This window comes from Drosophila willistoni, chromosome 3R (genome assembly GCF_018902025.1).
Source record: "Drosophila willistoni isolate 14030-0811.24 chromosome 3R, UCI_dwil_1.1, whole genome shotgun sequence".
NCBI classification, from domain to species: Eukaryota; Metazoa; Arthropoda; class Insecta; order Diptera; family Drosophilidae; genus Drosophila; species Drosophila willistoni.
The window spans coordinates 13,245,535-13,267,125 of NC_061086.1; the positions used below are offsets into that span (position 1 = coordinate 13,245,535).

Here is a 21,591-nt window from a genome sequence, read left to right on the forward strand (position 1 = left end):
TTTCTAAAGGGTATTCAGGTTATATTGTAAATTTTTTTTAAAGTGTCAATTCGCAAGTAATTGTGCCCAAAATAAAACACAACCAACTGTTTAAACACAGAGTTTCGGATAAACCAGATTTAAAATATGTATGTACGTAGATATCAGCCGCAGAGGAAGAGTAAACTTTGGATTTTGTTGTTATCAATTTGCTTGGCTTTAGCTTCCGTCCAACCAACAAAAAAACAACAACAACAACATAATAAGAGAACCCTTCCCTTCGATGCGATATTGAAGCATTTAACTTGTCGTTAGGGTGAATTTATAAGCAGCAGTGTTAACGGCTGCCGGGCGGGTGTCCGACCCTTGTTCCCATACCAATTCCCAATCCCTGAACCTGGTCCCTTACTTTTGGCCTCGGCCACGCTTTATTATCTTCTCCCCCTGTTGGTTTTTTTTCTTTCTTTTACTCTGTGTGTGTGTGTGTGTTTCATTGAGCGTAATTCCGTTGCTAATGATTTTTGGCACACGTAGCGCTACTTTCGAAATTAATGCGCTATAAAACGGCAACGGCAGCATAAAGACTGCGAACTGCGGCAGACACTGAAAGACACTGAGAAATGGGCGCACAGTGGATAGGAAATTACCTTACTCCCCCTTCCACTAGCTCAGCTCTGATCTGCCCTATCTTGCCCTGCCCTGCGCTGCCTTTGCCCTACCCTGAGCTGTCAGCCTGCAAAATTTAATGAAACTTTTGTTCGAATTGGTTGTGCGTGTGTATGTTGTTGGTTGATTCTTTTTTTCTTATTGTTCACAGTTTGACGATGTATTTGAGAGGTTTCAGGAAGTGAGCCACGTTTTCCCGAAAACACTGATAAGAGAATGGTCCCATGCCCAGAGGCCATGAAGCGAGTCCACATGCGTCTGGATTTTGCGGTTTCGTTTTCCTCTTTGCATAAATTTTCATATTAATTTGCCTGATTATGGCAGGCGCTGACTCCTTCTACAAATGGGTACATATGTACATAGTATTGCCGACATCCCCATCACCATCATCATCATCATCGACATCGACATCGTCTACATTGCGGTTTTTTCTGTGTATGGCATTTTTGTTCAATTTCAATTTGAATCCCATATACAAATTCAAAATGCAGGCCCCCAGTCACAGGCTCTTAGGCTTTCAGAATAATCTAAATCGCCATTATTTATGCATTCAGCTCGCATTTAGCACGCAGACGCCGCATGGCCCATCCAAAATCCCTCGTACCACATTTCAAAAGAGACCCAAATAATAAATACAAAAACCAAATCCACCAGAGATACACAAATGCAGATATATATGTATAACTACTACTACATAAATGTCCATTTTTAACTTACTTTTTGCATTTTAATGCCATTCAAAAAAAAAATACGAAAAAGAGTAAATAAAATTAAAGCAAAGCACAAAAACTTCATATACAAATAAATATTAATTTTTATAAATGCTAATGCAGGTCAACTTTAATCAATTTTATGCACAACAAACATTCCACAGGGTGGCCAATTCAATAGAATTTGCTAAGCTTCTGCAAATACTTTTGACAGCAAATATGCAAAATGGCCATTGAATGGAATTTATAAAGTTATAAATTTAATGCAAATTTTAGTCAGATTTCATAATGGTCATTGAAATTGAATTTGTTGATCAGAAAAAGAAGATTTTCATATGACTTCATATGGCTTATCATAAAAGTCTATTCAAGTTTAAGCCAAGTGATTTTTTATTTCGTTTAACTGGGAGTTTATATTTACAAAATAGTAAAAGCTTTAACAGAAAACTATTCAATTTCATTTATGTTCTTTAAGAATTTTTCTTAAATTTAAGCAAGGCAAATATGGGTAAATTTCAAACTTTGCAAATTGTTCAAGGCAATATTTGTAAATGGAGTTTAGAGAATAACTTCAATCTTTCTCCGACAGTTCAAATACAGTTCAATGAGTTTTTAGAGCAGGTAATAATATTTCCTATATAAATAAATAATCATCATATATGTATGTATGTATATAGGATGGGAATATACTTTTTATAATGCCAACATATCATGATTGACTTGTTTGCATATTATATTAGGAATAATCTTGGTCAGTCATTCAATTGCGTTTCGCTAATCTTATCATTTGCTAGATAGTAAACTGAAACCATGAAACTAATATGCTAAATGAAATTACTCACTAGGAAACTCAATTAACTGTTTAGTACGTTACAATTGTTCATGGCGAAATGTTGATAAAATCAAATTCAAAATCCTTTGATCTGATCAACGAGGAGAAGGCAACGAAACCACAACAACCTGAACGTCTCTATCAGCCGCGACGATTGAGCTGGATGAAGTATATAGTAATTCCAACAGGTATTGATTTTTATTCTAATAATCAGTTAGGTCCAAATTTTACCTCTCTCTGATTTTAGGTATTGCGTTTATTCTATTGCTGATTCTATGCAATGTGGACTTTTCGGAGCATCATACATGCATTGGCAAGGAGATTAACAGTACAAACTGTACAAATGTGACAGAATATGACAGTATATCGTATATTCGGGCAATTAATTTAACTGAATTCTATTCTGAAACACAATGCTTGGAGCAAGATGAAGTTACACTCTATATTGAAGAGTATGATTTTACCAATTGCACAATTTTCAAAAATTTCTTTAACGGTGAATATCGTGTCGATTCTTTGAGTATAGAGAATTGTAAAGTGAACTCTATAGAAAATGGAGCTTTTCAAGACTTGATTAATTTAAAAAGTCTAAGTCTAAAAAACTTGCCTATCATAAAATTAACTGATGAAACATTTTCTGGTCTAATCTTCCTGGAAAACTTCACTCTAATTGGTTCAGGCAAAGAATTGATAGCAGAACAATTTTTAAAGCCACTTTCGACAACTGTTTCCAGTGTAACAATTCAGTTAAAGAAAAACCCTGATATCCTGTATAATCTAAAGGATATTTTCGGTTCGAATATTGTTTATAGCAAACTGAAAGTATTGAATTTAAGAGGCACACTACTTGGTGATTACTTATCAGAGAATAGTTTTAATAATATGCCAATGCTGGAAGATCTAAATTTGGGAGATTGTGGTCTAAAGAGCATGGAATTGAACACATTGGGAGAAAATGTATTAAATAGTTTAATGTATTTGGATTTGAGTGAGAATAATATAACCTCTTTAACTGAGGACTTCATTCAGGCCTTATGGGATAACAATATCGATTTGGAAACCCATGCGACAACAACAACAACTCAAGGATTTGTCGCATTTACACCTGGTGTAAGGACTACTTCGACAACAACAACAATTTCGCCTTTAATAACAACCGATTTCGATCCAATCACCCATTCTTCAACGCCTAATACAACAGATGATTGGTCTTCTTCGACCATAACAGAAACCCCCCCTATAACACATGATTGGCCTGCTTCAACTCCCCAATCTACTTCCACTACGGAGTTTACAACCAGCGCAGTGCTAGAATGTCCAACGGATTCATTATATTGCGCGGAAATCGTTTGCTCTCACCAAGACTTTGCCATACCCTATCAAGTGATTGTACAATTTGAAGATATTGGATCAGCAGATAATACTGTCCAAGTAACTTTAGTGCCTTTCATTTCATATTTAAATTACCACCTGATCTACTTCAACAATGACACGCAATCCAATTTAAAAGCCATAGAAACAAGTCCAGTTCAATTCGATAGTCTCGACTGTGCCACAGCCTATACATTTTGTATTGTACTCTATGAGAATGCAACCGACACTTCGCCCTACAATTGCCGATCATATCGAACTGGGGATTGCAAGCAATATGGCCAAGATCTTAGTTGGTTTCAAAATTACTTCGTCATGATCATAAGTCTGGGTATTGTGGGCATTTTAATATCCGTCAGTCTGGGAATTTTCATGATCTATATTATTTTGCGACTGAAGCCAAATTGGATGAAGGGCAGCAATCGTTTAATACGTCCGCTACGGGACTCGCAGACCATGTTCTTGCTACCAAGGCTAACTGAGTTGGGGTAAGTCAAAAGAAAAGTAAAAGCCAAGAAATTTCTTAATTTCTTTCATTTTTCAAAGCATTCCCAATAGGATTAAGAACGACTATGACTATATTAATTACTATCGACGCTTGGAGCGAATAAAGCAATGTCCACCAGATTCGCTTAAGGATAATACGCCACCCAAGGAGCGAGCACCTTCCATACCGCCCTCTGTGAGTTCATCGTACAACGCGGCATCTCCCACCAATTCGACTAGTTATTTATATGAAACTTTTGAGCTTTATGAAGAATTGCCATAAGGTAAACCCTTTCATTTTGTTTTCGGATAACATTGTAATCATCTGACATTCACATATTTTCATCATCTATTTTTTGTATAATTATCCTGAATCTAATGAAAAACAAAAAACGAATTTAACTATGGTACTTTGTCCATTTTGGGTCTCGAATTGTTTGCACGTGCCAAATATAATGAGCCAAGTTAATCTATGTAAATATACGAATACGTAAATGTTATCTAATATTTTTGCAATTAAAACTATTAATTTACTTAATTATCAAAGCTGATATGCTTTTAGCCAATTTGGTTTAACTTTTTTATTCCGACTGACAAACAATACAGGAGCTTAATTTGATTAACAGACTTCCGGATGCAGTTGCAAAAAGGTTTGAATACTAAAAACTTTATTAAAAGATGTCAATAGTGTTTGTTAGTCAGGACTCTTTTGTAAATTCGAGATTACACAATTATGGAATTTTAGTGGTGCTCAACAAGTTGTTAGATTTTGAACTTTAATTTAACATTTTCTTGGCTTCCAAGTAAGTTAATGAAGGAAATTTTCCTGTAATTTGTTGGTTATTGTATTTAGGATACAATTGATGACTCGTAAATGTATTCATATCAGCTTTAGACGTTTTTTCAAAAGGTATGATGGAACAAAAGGCTTTCAGCCGTAAGGCTGGAGAAATGTTCAGCAGATTTGTTCCAAAATCATGAATATTTTAGATATACTTGTTTATTCTTTAAAGAAGGTGTAGATCTTGGAAACCTAAAATCAATTACATACCACAAATTTTCAACTCAGTGCGAGCATTTGTTTTGAGACCAATCGAATTTTTGACTGTCAATTTTGGGGTCTTTTGTCCTGACGCTCTTTTACCACACTAACTTATACTAAAATATTTGTTTCTTGAAAATAAATCGAATTTCTTATCCGAATAATTGGATAGTTTTCATCGAATATACCCACAGTTGAATTGTTAAAGCAAAAAATTGTGTATTGTCTTCTGTCTTCAAGGTAAATGATTAGACATTTTTTTTTCCTTTCAGTTATCGTTCGATTTTTTCCAAACTTAAGCATATTCCCTTATCGAATGCATTTTTGTTTTTTTTCTTTTCTTTTCTTTGCTTTGTTTTGTTAGCCTTAAAGCTCACTTATAGCCATAACCATTCACAGCTCAGTGACCAAAAGAGCCCTTCAAAGTCCAAACATACACAAAAGCCACTCGACGACACTTCTGCCCTTCTTTTGCTTTTCCACTCCCTGCCACCCCCTAAGCCCTCTGTCGTATACTCTCTGCTGATTCCATACCCTTCAAAAGAGCAAAAATAGAAGTAGAAAAGCAACAACAACAAAAAATTGCATATATATATGAGAAAAAAAGCGAACAAAGCAATTTACTGGAATTACAAGAGCGTCTCTAATTGTTAAGTAAGCATAATGTGTGTAACATATGGCCAAGACTTGGGCTTGGACTTTGACTGAACACAAACATATACATATAGAAAACTATATGTATGTAGAGGGGATGTGCCGATGTGGCCGATGTGAATGTGGTTGCATGGGAAATTATGGCAGCAACAGCCTGAAGGGGCATGTCAGTTGGTACGTTTGTATAAATTGGCAAAAAAAAAACATAACAAAACGAAGACGAAGGGATATAGTTATATGTGTGTGTATATAAAAGATATGTCAGACATAAAAAGTGCTTACGAAAATATTTCACTGTGCATGTGGCAAGTCAACAAACTGTGCAAACAGAGACTAACTATATCAATGGCAAGAACAAGTTACTTGGCATGGAGCATAGCCAGAAGGAACATCCAGGAACAATGGCCAGCCATTCAGTTAGTCGAAGCGGAATACCAAAAAAAAAAATACACTGACACTCATTAAAGCCTTAAAGATTTAACAATCGAATTATATAATAGAAAATGTTCAATATCTGTGTAGTTCTGGAAAAAGACTTTACTAGCTTTCGTTCAGGACTAGGCTCAGGATTAAGGAAATCCAACTTGCAAATTCTAAGAATATATAAATTATATTTCATTGTGAGTAAAATAAATAGTCAAAAACTAGGCACCTAAAACATTTTCTCTTGACTCTTCTGACTCTTCGCTCTTCTCTTGACTACTTTGATTTTGTCTTTACTATTTATTCAATAATGTTGGGGAAAGACTTTATTTTAATTAGTTTAAATCACTCTTCATTAAAATTTGTTTTTAATTTTATTCAGGAATTGCTATTTTCCCCTAGTTCATTTCTGTTTCGTTGGTCATACAAATACTACTCAATCTTGTAGTCACACAATCTCACACAGTTGATCGATACATTGGTCTCCCAGTCATGGCTGAGCTGTCACTTGGTATTTTCCATAGAGGTTTCTATGGCGATTGATATTAATGATTTGCACCGATGTCATTAAATTATTTCCTCTCCTCCTTGCCTTAGCTCTCTCTCCCTGCTATTCCTTGATTTCTACTTTATGCATGATAACTCAGCGTGAATACTGATTGCATGATGGCATGAATACGGACTAGCTATGGAAGTCGACTGAAGGCGGAGGCGTTGCTTTCTACCCTTCGAAATAAAACGAATCGAAACCAAAAACCCAAAAAAAAAAAAAAACAGAAAAAGAAAAAAGGGACAGTCCATTGTTGTTGTTTCTTGTCGCTGTTGTTGCAATGAAATCAAAGAGCGACCCTTCTGCCCATTTCACTGATAACACAACAGGCGGCGGCAACTTGGCATTTGTTTAATGGATTAAAAATTATAGGTACGAAGCCAGTGAAAGGCACGGCCACAGCGGACCAAACAGCCCAGAGGAGAGAGAGTGCCCAGAGGGGCGAGAGTGAATGGAAACAGATAAAAATCGTAGCACGTTGGAAAACTGAGCCAACCCAGGAAAATGTGCTCGGCTGTGGCGTGTCATAAATTAATTTTCATAAATTTTCAGCAGCCATGTCTCATACTATGCTGTATGGTTTCAGATTCGGAATACTTTTATAATCATAATAATGCCATGTCCGTGTCTCATCTCTTTGATGGACAGCCCGACAAGGATTTGGAAACAAAACAACAACAAAAAACGTTTTTGGGGTTGGAAAAAAGGGTTTTTGTTTTTTTTTTTTGCCAGTTGTGGTCGTGAAAAGCAAGCTTTTCCCAATTATGCAAAAATCATGATGAGGCAATTTTCTTAGAGTGGCCGGAGTGGGAGAGGGAGGAATGTGTTTTTTTTAGGGTTGGCTAGCTAATTAGCCATTCATTGAAGTGAAACGAAGTGGTGTATGGTGGTCCTGGAGTGGAGTAAAGGCATGGGAAATATTATTTTAACAGTTGGCATTAAACCAAAATTTTTCAGAGATCCAACAAAGATAATTAAAAGTCAACGAAAAAGAAATGAATGAGATATTAAAGGTACCTATAAATGAAAAACCAAGTAACTTGGCACAAAGACTGAAAGACAAAAGCCATAAAAAGTCTTTTGTGTAGAACTTTATTGAGTTTTTGAATGAATAACCAGTCGGAAAGATATTTATGTTTGATGATTCAATGGTAAATTAGGAAGGAAGGTTTCAAAAATCATCAAAAATATTTAATACTAAAACAATCTCATTCACGATTTACTCCAATAATTTGTTAAAAATATAGTTAAAGGTGAAAACGCCTATAATAATGGGATAAACCAATTTCTTCTAAAATCTAGAGAACGACTAGTCTTAAATATTTTATTAAAGCTTGAGCTAACATTGCATAAAACGAATCGAATTCATGGAAAAAGATTTTTAAGTTTCCCCTTAGTACTTAAAAAATTATCCATTCTTAGGATCTTCACATTATTATTACATCCATTGTCAGCCCCTCAAACAACATTAAAGAAGGCCCATTAAATCTTCAACATAAAAGAAACAATAAAAATTTATAAAGGAACAAAGATATTTATATTTGGTTTAATCTGTATAATATTTTATAAGATATTATAAATTCAGTAGCCATTGAGAGCACCTGAATTGCATATGCACCTTCTTTCTAATACCAATTCCCAATAAAAAGGCTGTCCAATTCAAAGAAAATTGAATTTGACCTTTGAAAGGTTCTTCAAATCGATTCGAACATCTCTTGTTGACCAACAGCAGATGCTTGAGTCGAGATTTCACTGAAGAAACTGTTGCAATTAAGACAAAGAAATAAAACAAAAAGCAAAAACCCCAAAAGGAACATGTACATTAATGACTGGAAAGGCAAAAATCAAAAGAAAAGAAAAGAAAAAAAGAGAAGCTGCTTAAAACTCATAAGACACTGCACAAACAACAAACGATGAGGCACTTAAAAGATGAAACATAAAACGTTGCCCCAAACAGCAGAAGTAACAGCATCAGCAGCAGCAGCAACAGCAGTTGGATGTATAAGAAGAAGGCCATAAAAAACACATTGTGCCAATGGCGAGCACTTAAAAAGGGAAGTTCTCCCCGGATGAGGGCATACATATGAGAGGGACGGTTGTGCGGGTAGGAGATGGCGGAGACAAAAAGGAAATGCCATAAAAATTGCAACATAAAAATTAAACCACTAAACGCAGTCAAAACGCTGTTGCTGCGGATGATGACGACCACGTCGAATGACGATGAGGAGGAGGAGGGGAGTACAAGTACCAGTTTTGCGTCATGACTTTGAGTTCCAGTTGATAAAACGACCATGCAGACTGTTTTAAATTGGGGGTGGTGATGTTCGTGCCGCAACCATCCCTCGAGCCCCCTGGCCCTCTGGCCCTCCAGCTGCCCGCCCCATTACCGTCTTCTTATTCAGGTTTTTGCCCCTTAATGATATTCAATAATAAATACATGCGCATAAAAACCACTTGCGACGCAAGGCCATGCCTTGACTGCGTCTTTAGAATTTAATGTGCTTATAATGCCGCCTGCTGGCTCTTAACTCCACTCCACCGCCCCCTGGCCCACCATAGCTCTACCATATTCTCAATCTATGCCACCCAAACACTGGGCCATATACTCTCACCCTCTTTTCCACATACACAATACCAATTCGTATCCCTTGGCTTAGTAATTGTTAGCGCACCCCAACAATAAGGCAATTTCTATACCCTATAACCCAATCAGTGAAAGGGTATATTAAGATTTACCATGAGGAATCTTTAGTTTGTGTTCAGATGTGAGTCGTAATTCGTAATTCGCTCAGATAAATGTATCTTCATTCGAAAATAAATCTCATCTCGAGACTTTCCAGGGTATAAAATCTTTGTGATGGAACGATCCTTTAACTATTTGTTCCGCATTCTTTCTTTCTTTCATTTGCTTTTTCCAGTTTCTAGACAAATGATGTCAATGCTAAAAATCCCGAGACTGAGTTCGAGTCCCAAGGCGCATTATTGTTATTCTATTGAAAATTGAATTTAATTGGTGCGTGAAGTGTGTGCACTGAGTGGATTTTGGGACTGCCGCTGCCGCTGTCGAGGCAACTATTTTACATCACTTCACATGGCATCACATCACATCACATCCACCTGGCCCTCATTATAATTTGCCAGCGAACAGAACAGAAGGCAGCAATCAAATTGCTAAGGCGGCCCTCTGCCCGACTCTTCTCACCCAGTGGAAAATGTACACATAACGAGGGGTGAATGTTAAGAATAACAACAAAGAACAAAACTATTTTACACTAGCAGATGAACTAACTAATGAGAAATTGTTGATAATTTCATGAGGAAGGAAACTTAAAAAAAATTAGACGCGGAAGATAAATCGAGTTATCTCCTTTTGATCTGCAATTTCGGAGACAAGTATTCCTACCTTTACGACCCTTATTTTTGCTTGATTGTTGTACAAAATTCTCAATTTAAGATGGGCATTAAACTGAGCTATGGAAACCCTTGCAGAAACGTGACCCTGTCGCTATTAATTTTGTACGTTCGTTGAATACCTGAAAAATAATCCTTAATCTAATGTTGAATTTTATAACAAATAAAATTAATTTGCCAAAAATTCCATAAACAACCCTCGTAAAGCGAGGGCAGACAAACAGTCAGCCAGTCATCCAGTCATCCAGTCAGTCAGGCATCCCACCTGATTAGCATAAATTCGTCTATGTCGCGTTGCCTGTCGTCTTTTGTCAACGTGTCTGGCATGCCAAGGAGCAACTAAAAAACTTTTCACTGCCAAAAATGCTGGCTCCAAGACCTGGTAAGGAGCTGCAAGTAGTAGTCGAGAGAAGTGAGCTTAGAGAGCCAGGAACTAGTAACTGGTAACTGTATGGACAGAAACTTGGGCCTGGGCCATGGCCCTTATTTTCCGTTTATTTCTTTTTCGTGGTTTTTTTTCTTTTCGTTTTTCTTGGCTGGCACATGGAAACATGTGTCACTGGGACTGTCTGCTTATTGCACGACTAATGTCAGTTGCATTTGCCAACAACACAAAAGGTAGCAAAAGTTTTCTGCAGCAATGTTCAGGTTCTGGCATTTCAATTCACGGAGTTTGGGGGTTGCTTTCAAATGCGGTTTTTCGCTTTGCCTAGAGACCACAGGGGCAAAGCAAATAATTTCCAAGTGACTGAATGAGATGACGAGGGGTTCCAGTTCCACCATCATCATTTTGGCAGGTTTTCTTTAGACAGCTGCAGATCTGTACACGGATTACCCTGGTCTGGATGCCTGGACTGGAACCTGGACCCCTGCATTATCTCAGGAATTGCATCAATTTTTCATGTACATACATACAGATACGTACATATCTGTATGTGTCCCCGGGGGCACTGGCTCATCTCCCATTTATTTCTTTTCTTTTTTTGTTGTTGATATCTTTTTAGGGCTGTCGGCATTCTAATTAACACAGTTTTTCTTCACCCCTTATACATACGACAACTTAAGGAATTTCTCAAGTGTTTGGGCCGCAAAAAGTTCAGTAACATTGAGAAGACTCTCTAATCATATTTTAGTGCGGTCCAACTAATTGCGGACGCGGTTTCTGTCTCCTATCCCCTGTAAACTTCTTTTGCGGTTGACAGACCCACACACACACACACACACCCAAATACACACACACAGACATGAAAGAAAGGGAATCGTGCAAGTAAATATCGAAAATACGAGAGAGTAATTTACACTTGGGATGTGTAAAATTCACATGGCATTGTAAAAACAAAATTGTAATTAAGCAAAGCAATAACGACCCTCAAAATACTCTTCGAAAATCAACAAAATAAACTTGTCCTAAAAAAAATTGCAAAATTATAACACACTAATAGACACACAGACAGGGTCAACAAACTAAATTTAAAAATATAAATAGATTTCTAATCATTAAGAATTCGTAAAGTAACCGTTTCAAGCAATTAGTCGTCTAAGATTTTAGCTTCTTAATTGTTTATTTTGTCTAAATCTTTTGAAGGTATATTCCAAATATATTTGTAAATGTATGTATGTTTGAGGTCTATATAGTATAATTTTCCATTACATAAGTCTTTCGTTTCCTTCGTTTTATAGATCTAAATAAAGATGTTATTATACTATTCTCATGCTATAGCTTTAAAGTTTAGACTTGAAGTACTCTTATAGATTTTGCAAGAAACCAGAAAAAATATATGGCAATATAACTCCGAACCTCATCTAATATCTACTACTAAATCGACTAGGATGTTTCTAAAAATATTGCTTACTTAATTGTTATTTATATACCTCGAATTGATTCTAAATTTCCAAGTTCTAATGGATATAACTGAAACATTCTACAAGTACAAGAAATTGCGTTTTTGTTTCACAATTCGAATACATCCTCTAATTGCAGTGTATGAACGTTGTATCCATAGAATGAGCACTGAAAGATGTGTTAATGAAGCAGACATGCGGGTCGAGTTTGGGCCTGAGCCAGAACTTTAGCGAAGCCTTTAGTTCTTTAGACTTTGTAGAGTCTCTTTAGTTGTCGTTGTTGTGTCGTGGTCGTGGTCTTGCTCTTGCTCTTGGTCCCTGGTCTTGGCGTTGTCGCTGAATGAATTTGTATAACTTGCAAATCATGTTGACTGACGAGAGCAACAAAACGAGAAGCGTACAAGACGAGGGGGGGATAGGGACGACTCCAACATTTACTTTGGCTGGGGCAAAAGTTTTTATATTTTTGTCTTCTTTTTACTCATAAAGTGTTGAGTACAAACATTCAAGCCGTATTGTGCCATACATATTATGAAAATATGTGACTAGAAGAGCGGAAAGGGGAGTGGAATAGGCAGGGACGATGATGGTGATGATGGTGATGATGGTGATGATGATGATGATGATGGGGTTGCCTGTTCTACTAAATCAACATCATTAAGTTTTCTGTTTATAAAGAAAACACTCGAACACGATGATGGCGAGGTCTTCTCCGCTGGGCTTCTCTTCACTTGTTCAGTATATTTCTTTTGTATTTACACACAAAAAAAAAAAAAAAAAACTGAAAAAACTGAAAAAGACGAAAAATAAAAGTAAAGATGCTTGGTTTGTGTTATTTTAGGCTGGTTCCCTAAGAGAAGGATGGGTTTGCTTTTTTTTTTGTAGTTTAGATTTTGTTGTTGATTTTTTGAGCACTTGAAAAACCGATACAAGCAAAGTGTTAAACACAAATTAGTAGGCAGAAGATTGAAGTTTCTGTTAGCATATTTGCTTAGCCATTTTACTTAACTTCATATGGCGATGCATTTCAGGAAAAAAAAACACACACACACACACACATTAAAGTTTAAGCAGGGAGATAAAAAGAGAGAGAGAGAGAGCCGAAAGGAGCCCATTTCCATTCCCAACCCACATCCATTATGTATGTCGAACGGCAAATGGCGGTGCAACAAAATGTGAAAGAAAATAAACAACAAAGTCACGAAATTGTTTATACAATAAATAAAGAGTTGAAGAGTTGGAAGCGAAGCGTCTGTGTCTACGTTCGCGTCTGCAAACCCCGTGAACAGCAAAAGTATCTTAAAGATACAAACAAGATTTGAGCATTGGACTCACGCATGCCAAGCATGGCATGCCTTTGCCATACCAGCGCCATATCCCATGGCCAGGATGCACCCAAGATATATGTATGTATGTATACACAAGCATTTCGATAGATAGAAGATACTTGCATGCAGCTCAAATTACAAGCGGGGCAAATGTTTAAATACTTGAGTGCCGAAGAGCATACGAGCATATTAACTTTTACTTTGCCATTCCACCAATGCCCAATACCCATTCCCATTCCCATTGCCTTTGACTCTGTTTGCAAGTATTGTCAACACGACAATTCACTTAGATGTGCAGTTGTTGTTGCTGCTCCAAACGTCCGCCAGTCGGCCTTTCCTACAGACAGACAGACAGACAGACAGACAGACAATTGCCATTTCTATTTAGTTGGCATTGACAGGCGCAGCACAACAGATGCCCTTGGCGCCGCCAGATCCGACAAAGTACCTACTAAATTACCTACTTATAATTCCGATTGTTCTCTCAAAATTTAATGGTTTTTCAAATAAATTAGTAATTGAATTTGAAATGTCTACGGCAGATAGCAGATGAAAATGCTTAGCACAACATTCAAGAAATCTAAATTTAGCCTTTTTGTTTAGATTTCCGATAAAGAAGTCTCTTGAATTTATCATAAACTTTATTTAGTAAGAGAAATGGTTATTTGTCTTTCTTAATCTACCTTGACTAGAAGTCAAGGAACTTTTATTGAGACAAACAGCTGTTTTAGGTGGCAGGTGTAGAAATGCTCTGTTTAATGGATCGAGAGAAGTTAATCCTGACTAAGAAAACAATAGTTTCAATGATCAATGGCTTAAAGAACTTGTGAGGCAAAAGAAGACATTACTTTATATCCTAGAGTCGAAGGCCTTGTAGCTAGTAGTCATTGTTTTTTTTGTTTAGGTCTAGTATTTAATACTTTTTATAAAATTCTAAATAAATAAATAAATATGGCAAATACAGATGAATATGTTTATTCCAAATATACACATGATTCTACAAGCATGTGCCCAACAATTTTGCTCTGTAATTGAATAAAATCATTTCAAGTATTATTCGTTCAGTATAAATACAAATTTAACGGAATTGTTCTCAAACTGCAACACTCAAACTGTAGCATATGAAAAGCTCTTGCTGCGATAAGCTCATCTCCAAGACTATTGCTTTCAAACTGTAAGCTTTTTTAACATACAGTGAGAACTGACATTAGCGGTTGCAGATCGTCGCTCTCTTTTTTAAGAGTTGTTAGCTTATGGAACGATTTAATTATACATATATAATAATAATTATATTTTAAACATAGTAATAACATTTTAAACAGCCAAAATTTTTGATAAAAAAAATAGATAGCATAGATAGATAAGTTTATACAAAATTTAAACGCATTTGTATTTAAAAAACATGGAACATTTTTTATAAATGAATTAGCCAATCGTACCGAATTTTGTTGAATTTATTTTTTGGATTGTCGATTTATTATTATTATCCTGTTTAGAAAATTGAAGCGATACCTTTCTTAATTTATCCTACATTTCTGGTATGAAAATTAACTTAGCCCTCAAAATGGAAATTCGAGCAATGACAGAAAGAAAAAGTCTGATGGTACCTACTATAAAAGGTTTTACCTTCCTTTTTAAATTGCTGTTTATTGCTTTGTTTGTTTTGATCAAATTTCTATTTGCTTTTGCACTCAGCTTCTCTCTTATCAGTACTTTACTTTATCTGTGTTTCCATGTCGAGAATAGGTGGAAAAAAACACAATAAGATGTCTTTATATGTGTGGGTCGCTTGAAGAATACCGTATAGTGGAGAACATGTGACCAATAAAAACCCATTAGGTCCTTTCCGTTGTTTTGTTGTTTTTAAAATATTGTATCAATGAAAGAAGTTGGAGTTATCAATGTTAATCAAGTTAAGTAGGCAGAAATCGTTCGTATTATATGTCTAATATACCCATCTTTTAACAAAGTATAAAATAATCTGAATGGACGCTCTCACGCGTGTTGGAAATCTGTTTCAGCAATCATTATTATAATTGTCAACTGCCTCCAGGTCTTGGAATTGGCAATAAATATTAAATTTCACAGCTGTTTCACACACTCCTCAACGTTATCAGAAAACCTGGTGGATTATCAGCCCACTTCTTGGAGCAGAATCAGAAGAGACCAGACCAGACCAGCCCCACAATTACGCAACATTCAGAAATGAATATAAATATTTATAAGAATACATATCTTTAATACGGTCAACATGAAAAAGAAATTATAAATTGCACTGACGGATATGTATGGCAGATCCTTACAATTTCAACATTCCTAACTTAGATAAATGCAAACTGGTTAGTTTTTCTTGGGGGGTTGGAGGAGTGGAAACAAGGGGAAAAGAAACTCCCACAATTACTGGTAGTTAAGCTTGCCATTCTTCAGCACATCGTAGACCACAGAAAAGTCCTTGTTGGAAACAACACCCTCTTGATTGAGATTGCTGTAGATCTTCTGGCACAGAGAGCCCAAGGGGATGGGCGAATTTGTATCAGCAGCCACGTTTTTAACTAGACCCAGATCCTTGGCGATCAGGGCAGTGGAGAAACCACCGGCATACTCGCGATTGCTGGGAGAAGTGGGGCTAATGCCGGGAACAGGATTATAGATTTCCGACGAGAATGAACGTCCTGTCGACGAGTTGATGATTTCAGCAAACAATTTGGGATCCAGACCCTGACGGATCGCCAGATTCATGGTCTCGGCAATGCCAATCATGGTGATGGCGAAGCACATATTATTGCACAATTTGGCTGCCTGACCCATGCCATAGACACCGCAATGGGCAATGCGCTTGCCCATGGCTTCCAGCACAGGCTTGACGGCATTGTATTCGGCCTCAGTACCGCCAACCATGAAGGTGAGTGTGGCCTGCTCGGCACCGATCACGCCACCTGAGACGGGGGCATCAATAAAGCGAGCTCCCTTGTCGCTAATCTTCTTCTGCAGCGATCTGACCAGATCCGGCGAAACAGTCGATGAGTCAATGAAGATTGTATCCTTGTTGATGCCACCATCAATGATGGCATTGTACGAGCACTCCACTATGGCGTTGTTGGGCAACATTGTGATGACAATATCAGAATTTTTGGCCAACTCGGTGGTGTTCTCGTACACGGTGGCACCCTTTGCCTTCAGCTTATCGCAGGCAGGCTTGGAAATATCATTGACATGGAGCTTGTGGCCAGCATTAATTAAATTGGTGGCCATGAAGCCACCCATATTACCAAGACCGATGAAGCCAATGTTCTTGCTGCCAGCTTTCGTGGACATTCCACGTACCAGAGTCTGGAGCATTGAAGGCGACAAAATACGCAGCGACATGATTGACTTAAGAAAAATAGAAAAATATTGCCTCTTATGTAACTTTTAAGAAACTACTCTCAAGATCTTTACCCACCTGTTTCTCTTGTTTCACGGATTTGCGGATATCGAAAAATACTATCTACACGATCAGACCACTGCCAAAAGCACACTGTTCCTGCCCAGCTAGTTCTAGTTAGCTGCTGGTGTCACGTATGGGTTTGGCTTCACACACTTTTCCAGTGCTTTTACCGGAGTTGTCAAGGTAATTTAAGTTTGCTTATCTTTTATATTGGCAAAAGCATTTTTTCTCAAGCTTTTGGGGGCTTTGGGGCTCCGGCAACTCTGCCGAGATCGTCGGCCTTCCAGTAAAGCTTTCTATTATTTATAATTTATACTCTGATGCCAGCAGCACGCGTTGCGAAAGCTGTTGATAAACAACAACTCTGCTTTCGTTGACCTTCAATGGGCCAACTGGGAGGTGTGTCTTTCAACGTTAAGTTTCCTATGTTTGATATTTTGCATCCTTATATTCACTTTGCATTCCTCAAAGGATACACGTCTAATAGTGTAATAAAAATACTTTTAGTGATGAAAACAAAAACATTTTTTTCGCATTCTGTATGACTTTGAGACTATAGACCTTGCATGTTTCTTTACAATTAGAATATGTATATTTATATATTTTTGCAACTTTTTAATACCCTTTACCAATTTTAAACATACCAACTAGCCACTAGACCTAAAAATGTTTAACCTCAGACACAAACCTGGAATAAAAAAGAGTTTAACATTGCACTATGGGGGAAAAAGCCGTTTTTTTGCATTGTCAACTACAGTTTGTAAACTGATGGGAAATTATTGCACATTAACAAGAATTAATATTATTTTTTGGTAAAAAAAAAAAACAACAAGAAATGGGAAATAAATGGAGATTTAAAGGATAAACAATACAAAAGAGGCTAATGTGACACTAAATTAGATTAGTGCCAATTATGTAACCAACGAGCCAATAAATCGATTGAGACTTTTTTTGTTACCAAAAAGTAAAATATAGCATCCCCAAAGGCCCGTCCTGCAAGAATAAAATAATAATAATAATAAAACAAAAAAAGCAAACTGAAAATAACCCAGTGAGACAAAATGTTTCCAATTAAGTCCCAAACATAAGAGATCATCGAGGTATGGTCAAAGTAAGAGATAGAGCATGGGCGAAATTGTCCGGAAATCCCCAAAAATTCTTTCTAGTGGATATATTTTTACATTTAGACATCTTGAAAATTGCTAATCAAATCTTCATAATTGGATAGAGGAAATATTTACCCATCGTTTATACCAAAATCTGTCAAAGCTGCTAGGTACTTATAATTTTGGATATTTGGTCCTACTTGTTTGCCTTTAGTGACATTTTTATTTGCAACCTTATATTAAGCATACCATTAAAGTCCAATAATTAGAGACCCATGACACCGATGCTGTGACATAGTATTTATTATATATAACATACCTATCTATTATCTTCACGATCAGCTACTGAATTTGATAAGGGGATGCAGCAGCGCATCCCTAACTACTGATGCCGCCTCATCAGTTTCAACTTCTTTTAAGCGGCGAGAGATCCACGCGGGTAAAAATTGCGATTTTCGCTTTACCCTTTTATAGTTTACTTCGCCCTTTGGAGCTTACTATTTCTATTATTTTTTACTTATTACAGTACGGGCCATTTGTGTCATAGTGCTTTTTAGTTACAGAAAAAAGGAGTTAAGAACCACTTAATAGAATTCGATGACCAACCAACTTATTGACTCGTTGAAAACACGTTCTAAATGTCTCAAAGCCCTTTTTTTGTGTTCTTTTTTCAGTTTTTGCCTTTGCAAATTCATTGGGTTGTTGATTAAAAGGTTTAATTAATATCTTGTCTGAGTAATACTATTTATAAGTCTTTCTATTTGTTAGTTCCCTTTGTTAAACAAGCGTTAAGGAAAGTATTCATTTTCGCGATCAAATCATAATGAAAAGTGAAATAACAGAAAACTGTTAAGCCAAGATTGAAATTAACAGAGTCCTGTTAATTTTATTTGGAAGTAAAATTTGTGTGCATACTTTTAGGTTGAAACTACAAAAAAGTTTCTTCTTGAGTTTTGCCATTAAAAACTAAGAAAACAGTTCTTTTTTCCAACTAATCGTTAAACTATTTACTTTAGTGGATTTTTATTAAGTCTAGTGGTTAAATTCGATAATTAACTACTTAAATTTTATAAGTTGATGTCGTAAAAACTTATATTTTACGTTTCGCTTTCTACACTAATCGCTCTCTCTCTCTCTGTCTGTCTTCGCTTGTTAATGCGTTTAAATTCCAATATTATTTCACTAATTTATATAAATTTTCTGGCATTATCGGTTTAGTAATGAGAATAATGTGGCAATCGAAGGTAGTGTTTTCAATATTGATACTTTTGCTCAACCAACCGAGCATTTTTGGGTGGAGGAACCCAAAACTTAAACCAGCTTGGAGTGCCAAGAACTCCTATCAGTTGAAAGCTTGTCATGGCAAAATCAATAAATACAGTCTTCAACGTGGCTTGATTTCCCAAGTGAGCAAGGCTATTTTGAGTAATGTGCTACAAACTTGTAGAGGCATAAGCGTTACCGGCTCTGAAGTTGGCAAATGGACTCAACTAATCAAAGAGGGCATGGAATCGGGCAGATGTATGTCGTCAATTTTGCATGATCTGGCACGTGAAGTTGAAAACTTCAACTCCGGCCCGGATTTTAATCGTCGGTCTACTCTTCCACCATCTAAATGGGTGGTTGAAGGATGGAATAATTTAGGAGGAGCATTGGTTCAAGATGCCGATAAAGCCACCGAAAAGCCAAAACCTGGCGAGGTGCAGAATTCCTATCAATGTATGGATATGGAAACAATGAAAGACGGAAAAATGGAAGTAGTTGAACAATGTTATCAATACAAATATCACGAGGGAGAAACAATAATGCTAGAAGAAGTTGGTGAATTTAATCAAACTGATTCATTTGAGGATTTAGATTCAGTAGAGAAAGAAACTAGAAGAAAACAAGAAAACGCAGCAAAAAACGTTGCAACTTAATAATTATATGTCAGACGAAAATAAATTAAAGCATTTTTGCAATGAAATTGATTAATGTGTGTTTTTGGGATTAGAATGATAACATAGAGAAGGTTAATGACATAAAAAGATAATATATCTAATGTCCTTGTAAGCGGTGCATAAATTTTGCCCAGTGTCCGTTTTAATCCAGAGATGTCCATATATTGCAAGACCATTTTATATTGGTATGTATCTTGAAAATAAGGGTAAGTAAGGAACCACGATAATTGGCATGCTCAGCGCTTAATGGGATTTCTTTTGCCCAAGTGTCCTTTCTATCATTATTAGGGGAAATTGCCAATAGTTTTCAAGAAATCCTGAAATAAGGGAAAGTAACCAATGTCCTGTGGCCAAGACAATAAGCTTAATGAATTAATTCCAATTTGTTATTATTCCACTAGAAGTGTTTTAGAAGTTTTCTAAACCTCATTATATGTGTACAGCAAAACGTATAAAATTAGCAATTGTGAAATTTTAATTTCATGCAAATTCCCCTACTAGATCAATTTAAAATAATAAATTTACTTCCATGATTCTTCTCATTTGGATTGTGGCACTTAATGAAAATGGTAAGATCATCATACGTAATACACAATATGAAATATAATTAACTATTATATCTAAATTATATCTAATTTTACAGCATTTTCTAACCATATTAACTTTTAGTATGGGGCCTTGGTTATTACTGCTAAAATTCCCAAGTGTAACTACTAATGATCTTGCTCCTTCTTCATCCATTTTGAATAAGTGTCAATATATGTTCCAAAGCGAAAATTTGCATGCTCATGTCCTACGAGGAGCAGTGGATCAAGTTATTAGTGGACTAACACGAGTTTGTAATAGGCCACTTAATCCTTTGGTTCGCAGTGTTTTAAGTGGCAGCATGTGGTGCGGAACCACATTGCAGGATAGCCTTGAAATGGTTTCAAATCTTTTTCAATACAGCGAAAGAAATTGCAAACACGTGAAAAATATGTATAGTGTTTATCTGAAAACAAAAGATGACTAAATGAAAATAAAGATTCATTCAAATTTGAATTGCTAAAGAAAAAGCCAAAACTAATTTAATATAATACGCTTATTTATACTCGTAGTTCTATCATTTCTGTTTCTGTGTTGTGTCATTTAAGTGAAACTACATGTCATCCATCTGCAATTCAGTGGAATAGACTTCCAAACTACGTTTGAAACTCTTCAACAGTTCCACATTTCGGGCAATACGATCACCAGCAGCATCGGTACCAGGTAGAATAGCCTCCAGAAGAATTGGAACAATTTGCTCGCCTACGGATTGAAAAAGCTCAGCGATCTTAATAATGGTAGCCGGATCGGGCAAACCTGGTATACTAGCACGTTGGGCAGTATCGCGACGCCTTCGCTGTGGATCCTCTGCAGAATCCTCAACAGTTTCCTCCGACGATGAGTCTTCGTCGTCGTCGCCTTTAGGTTTAACGATCACCTCATCAGCAGACCCAAGCTCAACCACTGTTATTAAATCCTAGAGTTAAGGCGATTTCAACTTAGTTTGAATTAACTTGAATATTTTCTACTTATCACCTGGGGCTTGGCCTGAGCCTGATCGATGCTAACTAACTGACAGAGCAGAAGGCAAAAGGTAGCCAACAAAAGGTGCGGTCCCCTTTGGAAAGCCATGATTGCAACTAAGAAGCTGTTGAAATGATCAGAGCCATATATATATGTACATATTTGTGGTAATCACAGCTAATAATCATTGCATGTCATTTAATTTAAACAAATTGATCAATTTTTTGTCAATTTTTTAATGATTATTTTGCAAGTTCTAGTCAATCAGACAACCTT

At 36.5% G+C, this 21,591-nt stretch overlaps 3 protein-coding genes across 4 annotated transcripts; 1 reads left to right on the forward strand and 2 right to left on the reverse strand.

Moving 5' to 3' along the window:
- The first annotated feature begins 2,213 nt into the window (after positions 1–2,213).
- LOC6651390 lies at positions 2,214–4,369 on the forward strand. Its single transcript, XM_047009435.1, has 4 exons — positions 2,214–2,375; positions 2,435–2,639; positions 2,922–4,046; positions 4,105–4,369. The coding sequence occupies exons 1-4, from the start codon at positions 2,246–2,248 to the stop codon at positions 4,325–4,327; spliced, it is 1,683 nt and encodes a 560-aa protein (XP_046865391.1). The 5' UTR covers positions 2,214–2,245; the 3' UTR covers positions 4,328–4,369.
- Positions 4,370–15,510: 11,141 nt separating this feature from the next.
- LOC6651391 (probable 3-hydroxyisobutyrate dehydrogenase, mitochondrial) lies at positions 15,511–16,836 on the reverse strand. Its single transcript, XM_002073753.4, has 2 exons — positions 16,737–16,836; positions 15,511–16,666 (listed from the first exon to the last, which is right to left on the reverse strand). Exon 2 carries the CDS (start codon positions 16,658–16,660, stop codon positions 15,692–15,694), a length of 969 nt encoding a protein of 322 aa, XP_002073789.1. The 5' UTR covers positions 16,661–16,666; positions 16,737–16,836; the 3' UTR covers positions 15,511–15,691.
- A 3,966-nt stretch (positions 16,837–20,802) lies between these two features.
- On the reverse strand, positions 20,803–21,438 carry LOC6651392 (antennal-specific protein OS-C). 2 transcript variants are annotated; one of them, XM_002073754.4, is made up of 3 exons: positions 21,328–21,438; positions 21,109–21,268; positions 20,803–21,054 (listed from the first exon to the last, which is right to left on the reverse strand). In XM_002073754.4, the coding sequence occupies exons 1-3, from the start codon at positions 21,421–21,423 to the stop codon at positions 20,906–20,908; spliced, it is 405 nt and encodes a 134-aa protein (XP_002073790.1). In that variant the 5' UTR covers positions 21,424–21,438; the 3' UTR covers positions 20,803–20,905. The 2 variants fall into 2 exon arrangements, with proteins under 2 accessions (XP_002073790.1, XP_023036193.1); XM_023180425.2 differs by having other exon boundaries at positions 20,803–21,268.
- Positions 21,439–21,591: the final 153 nt, after the last annotated feature.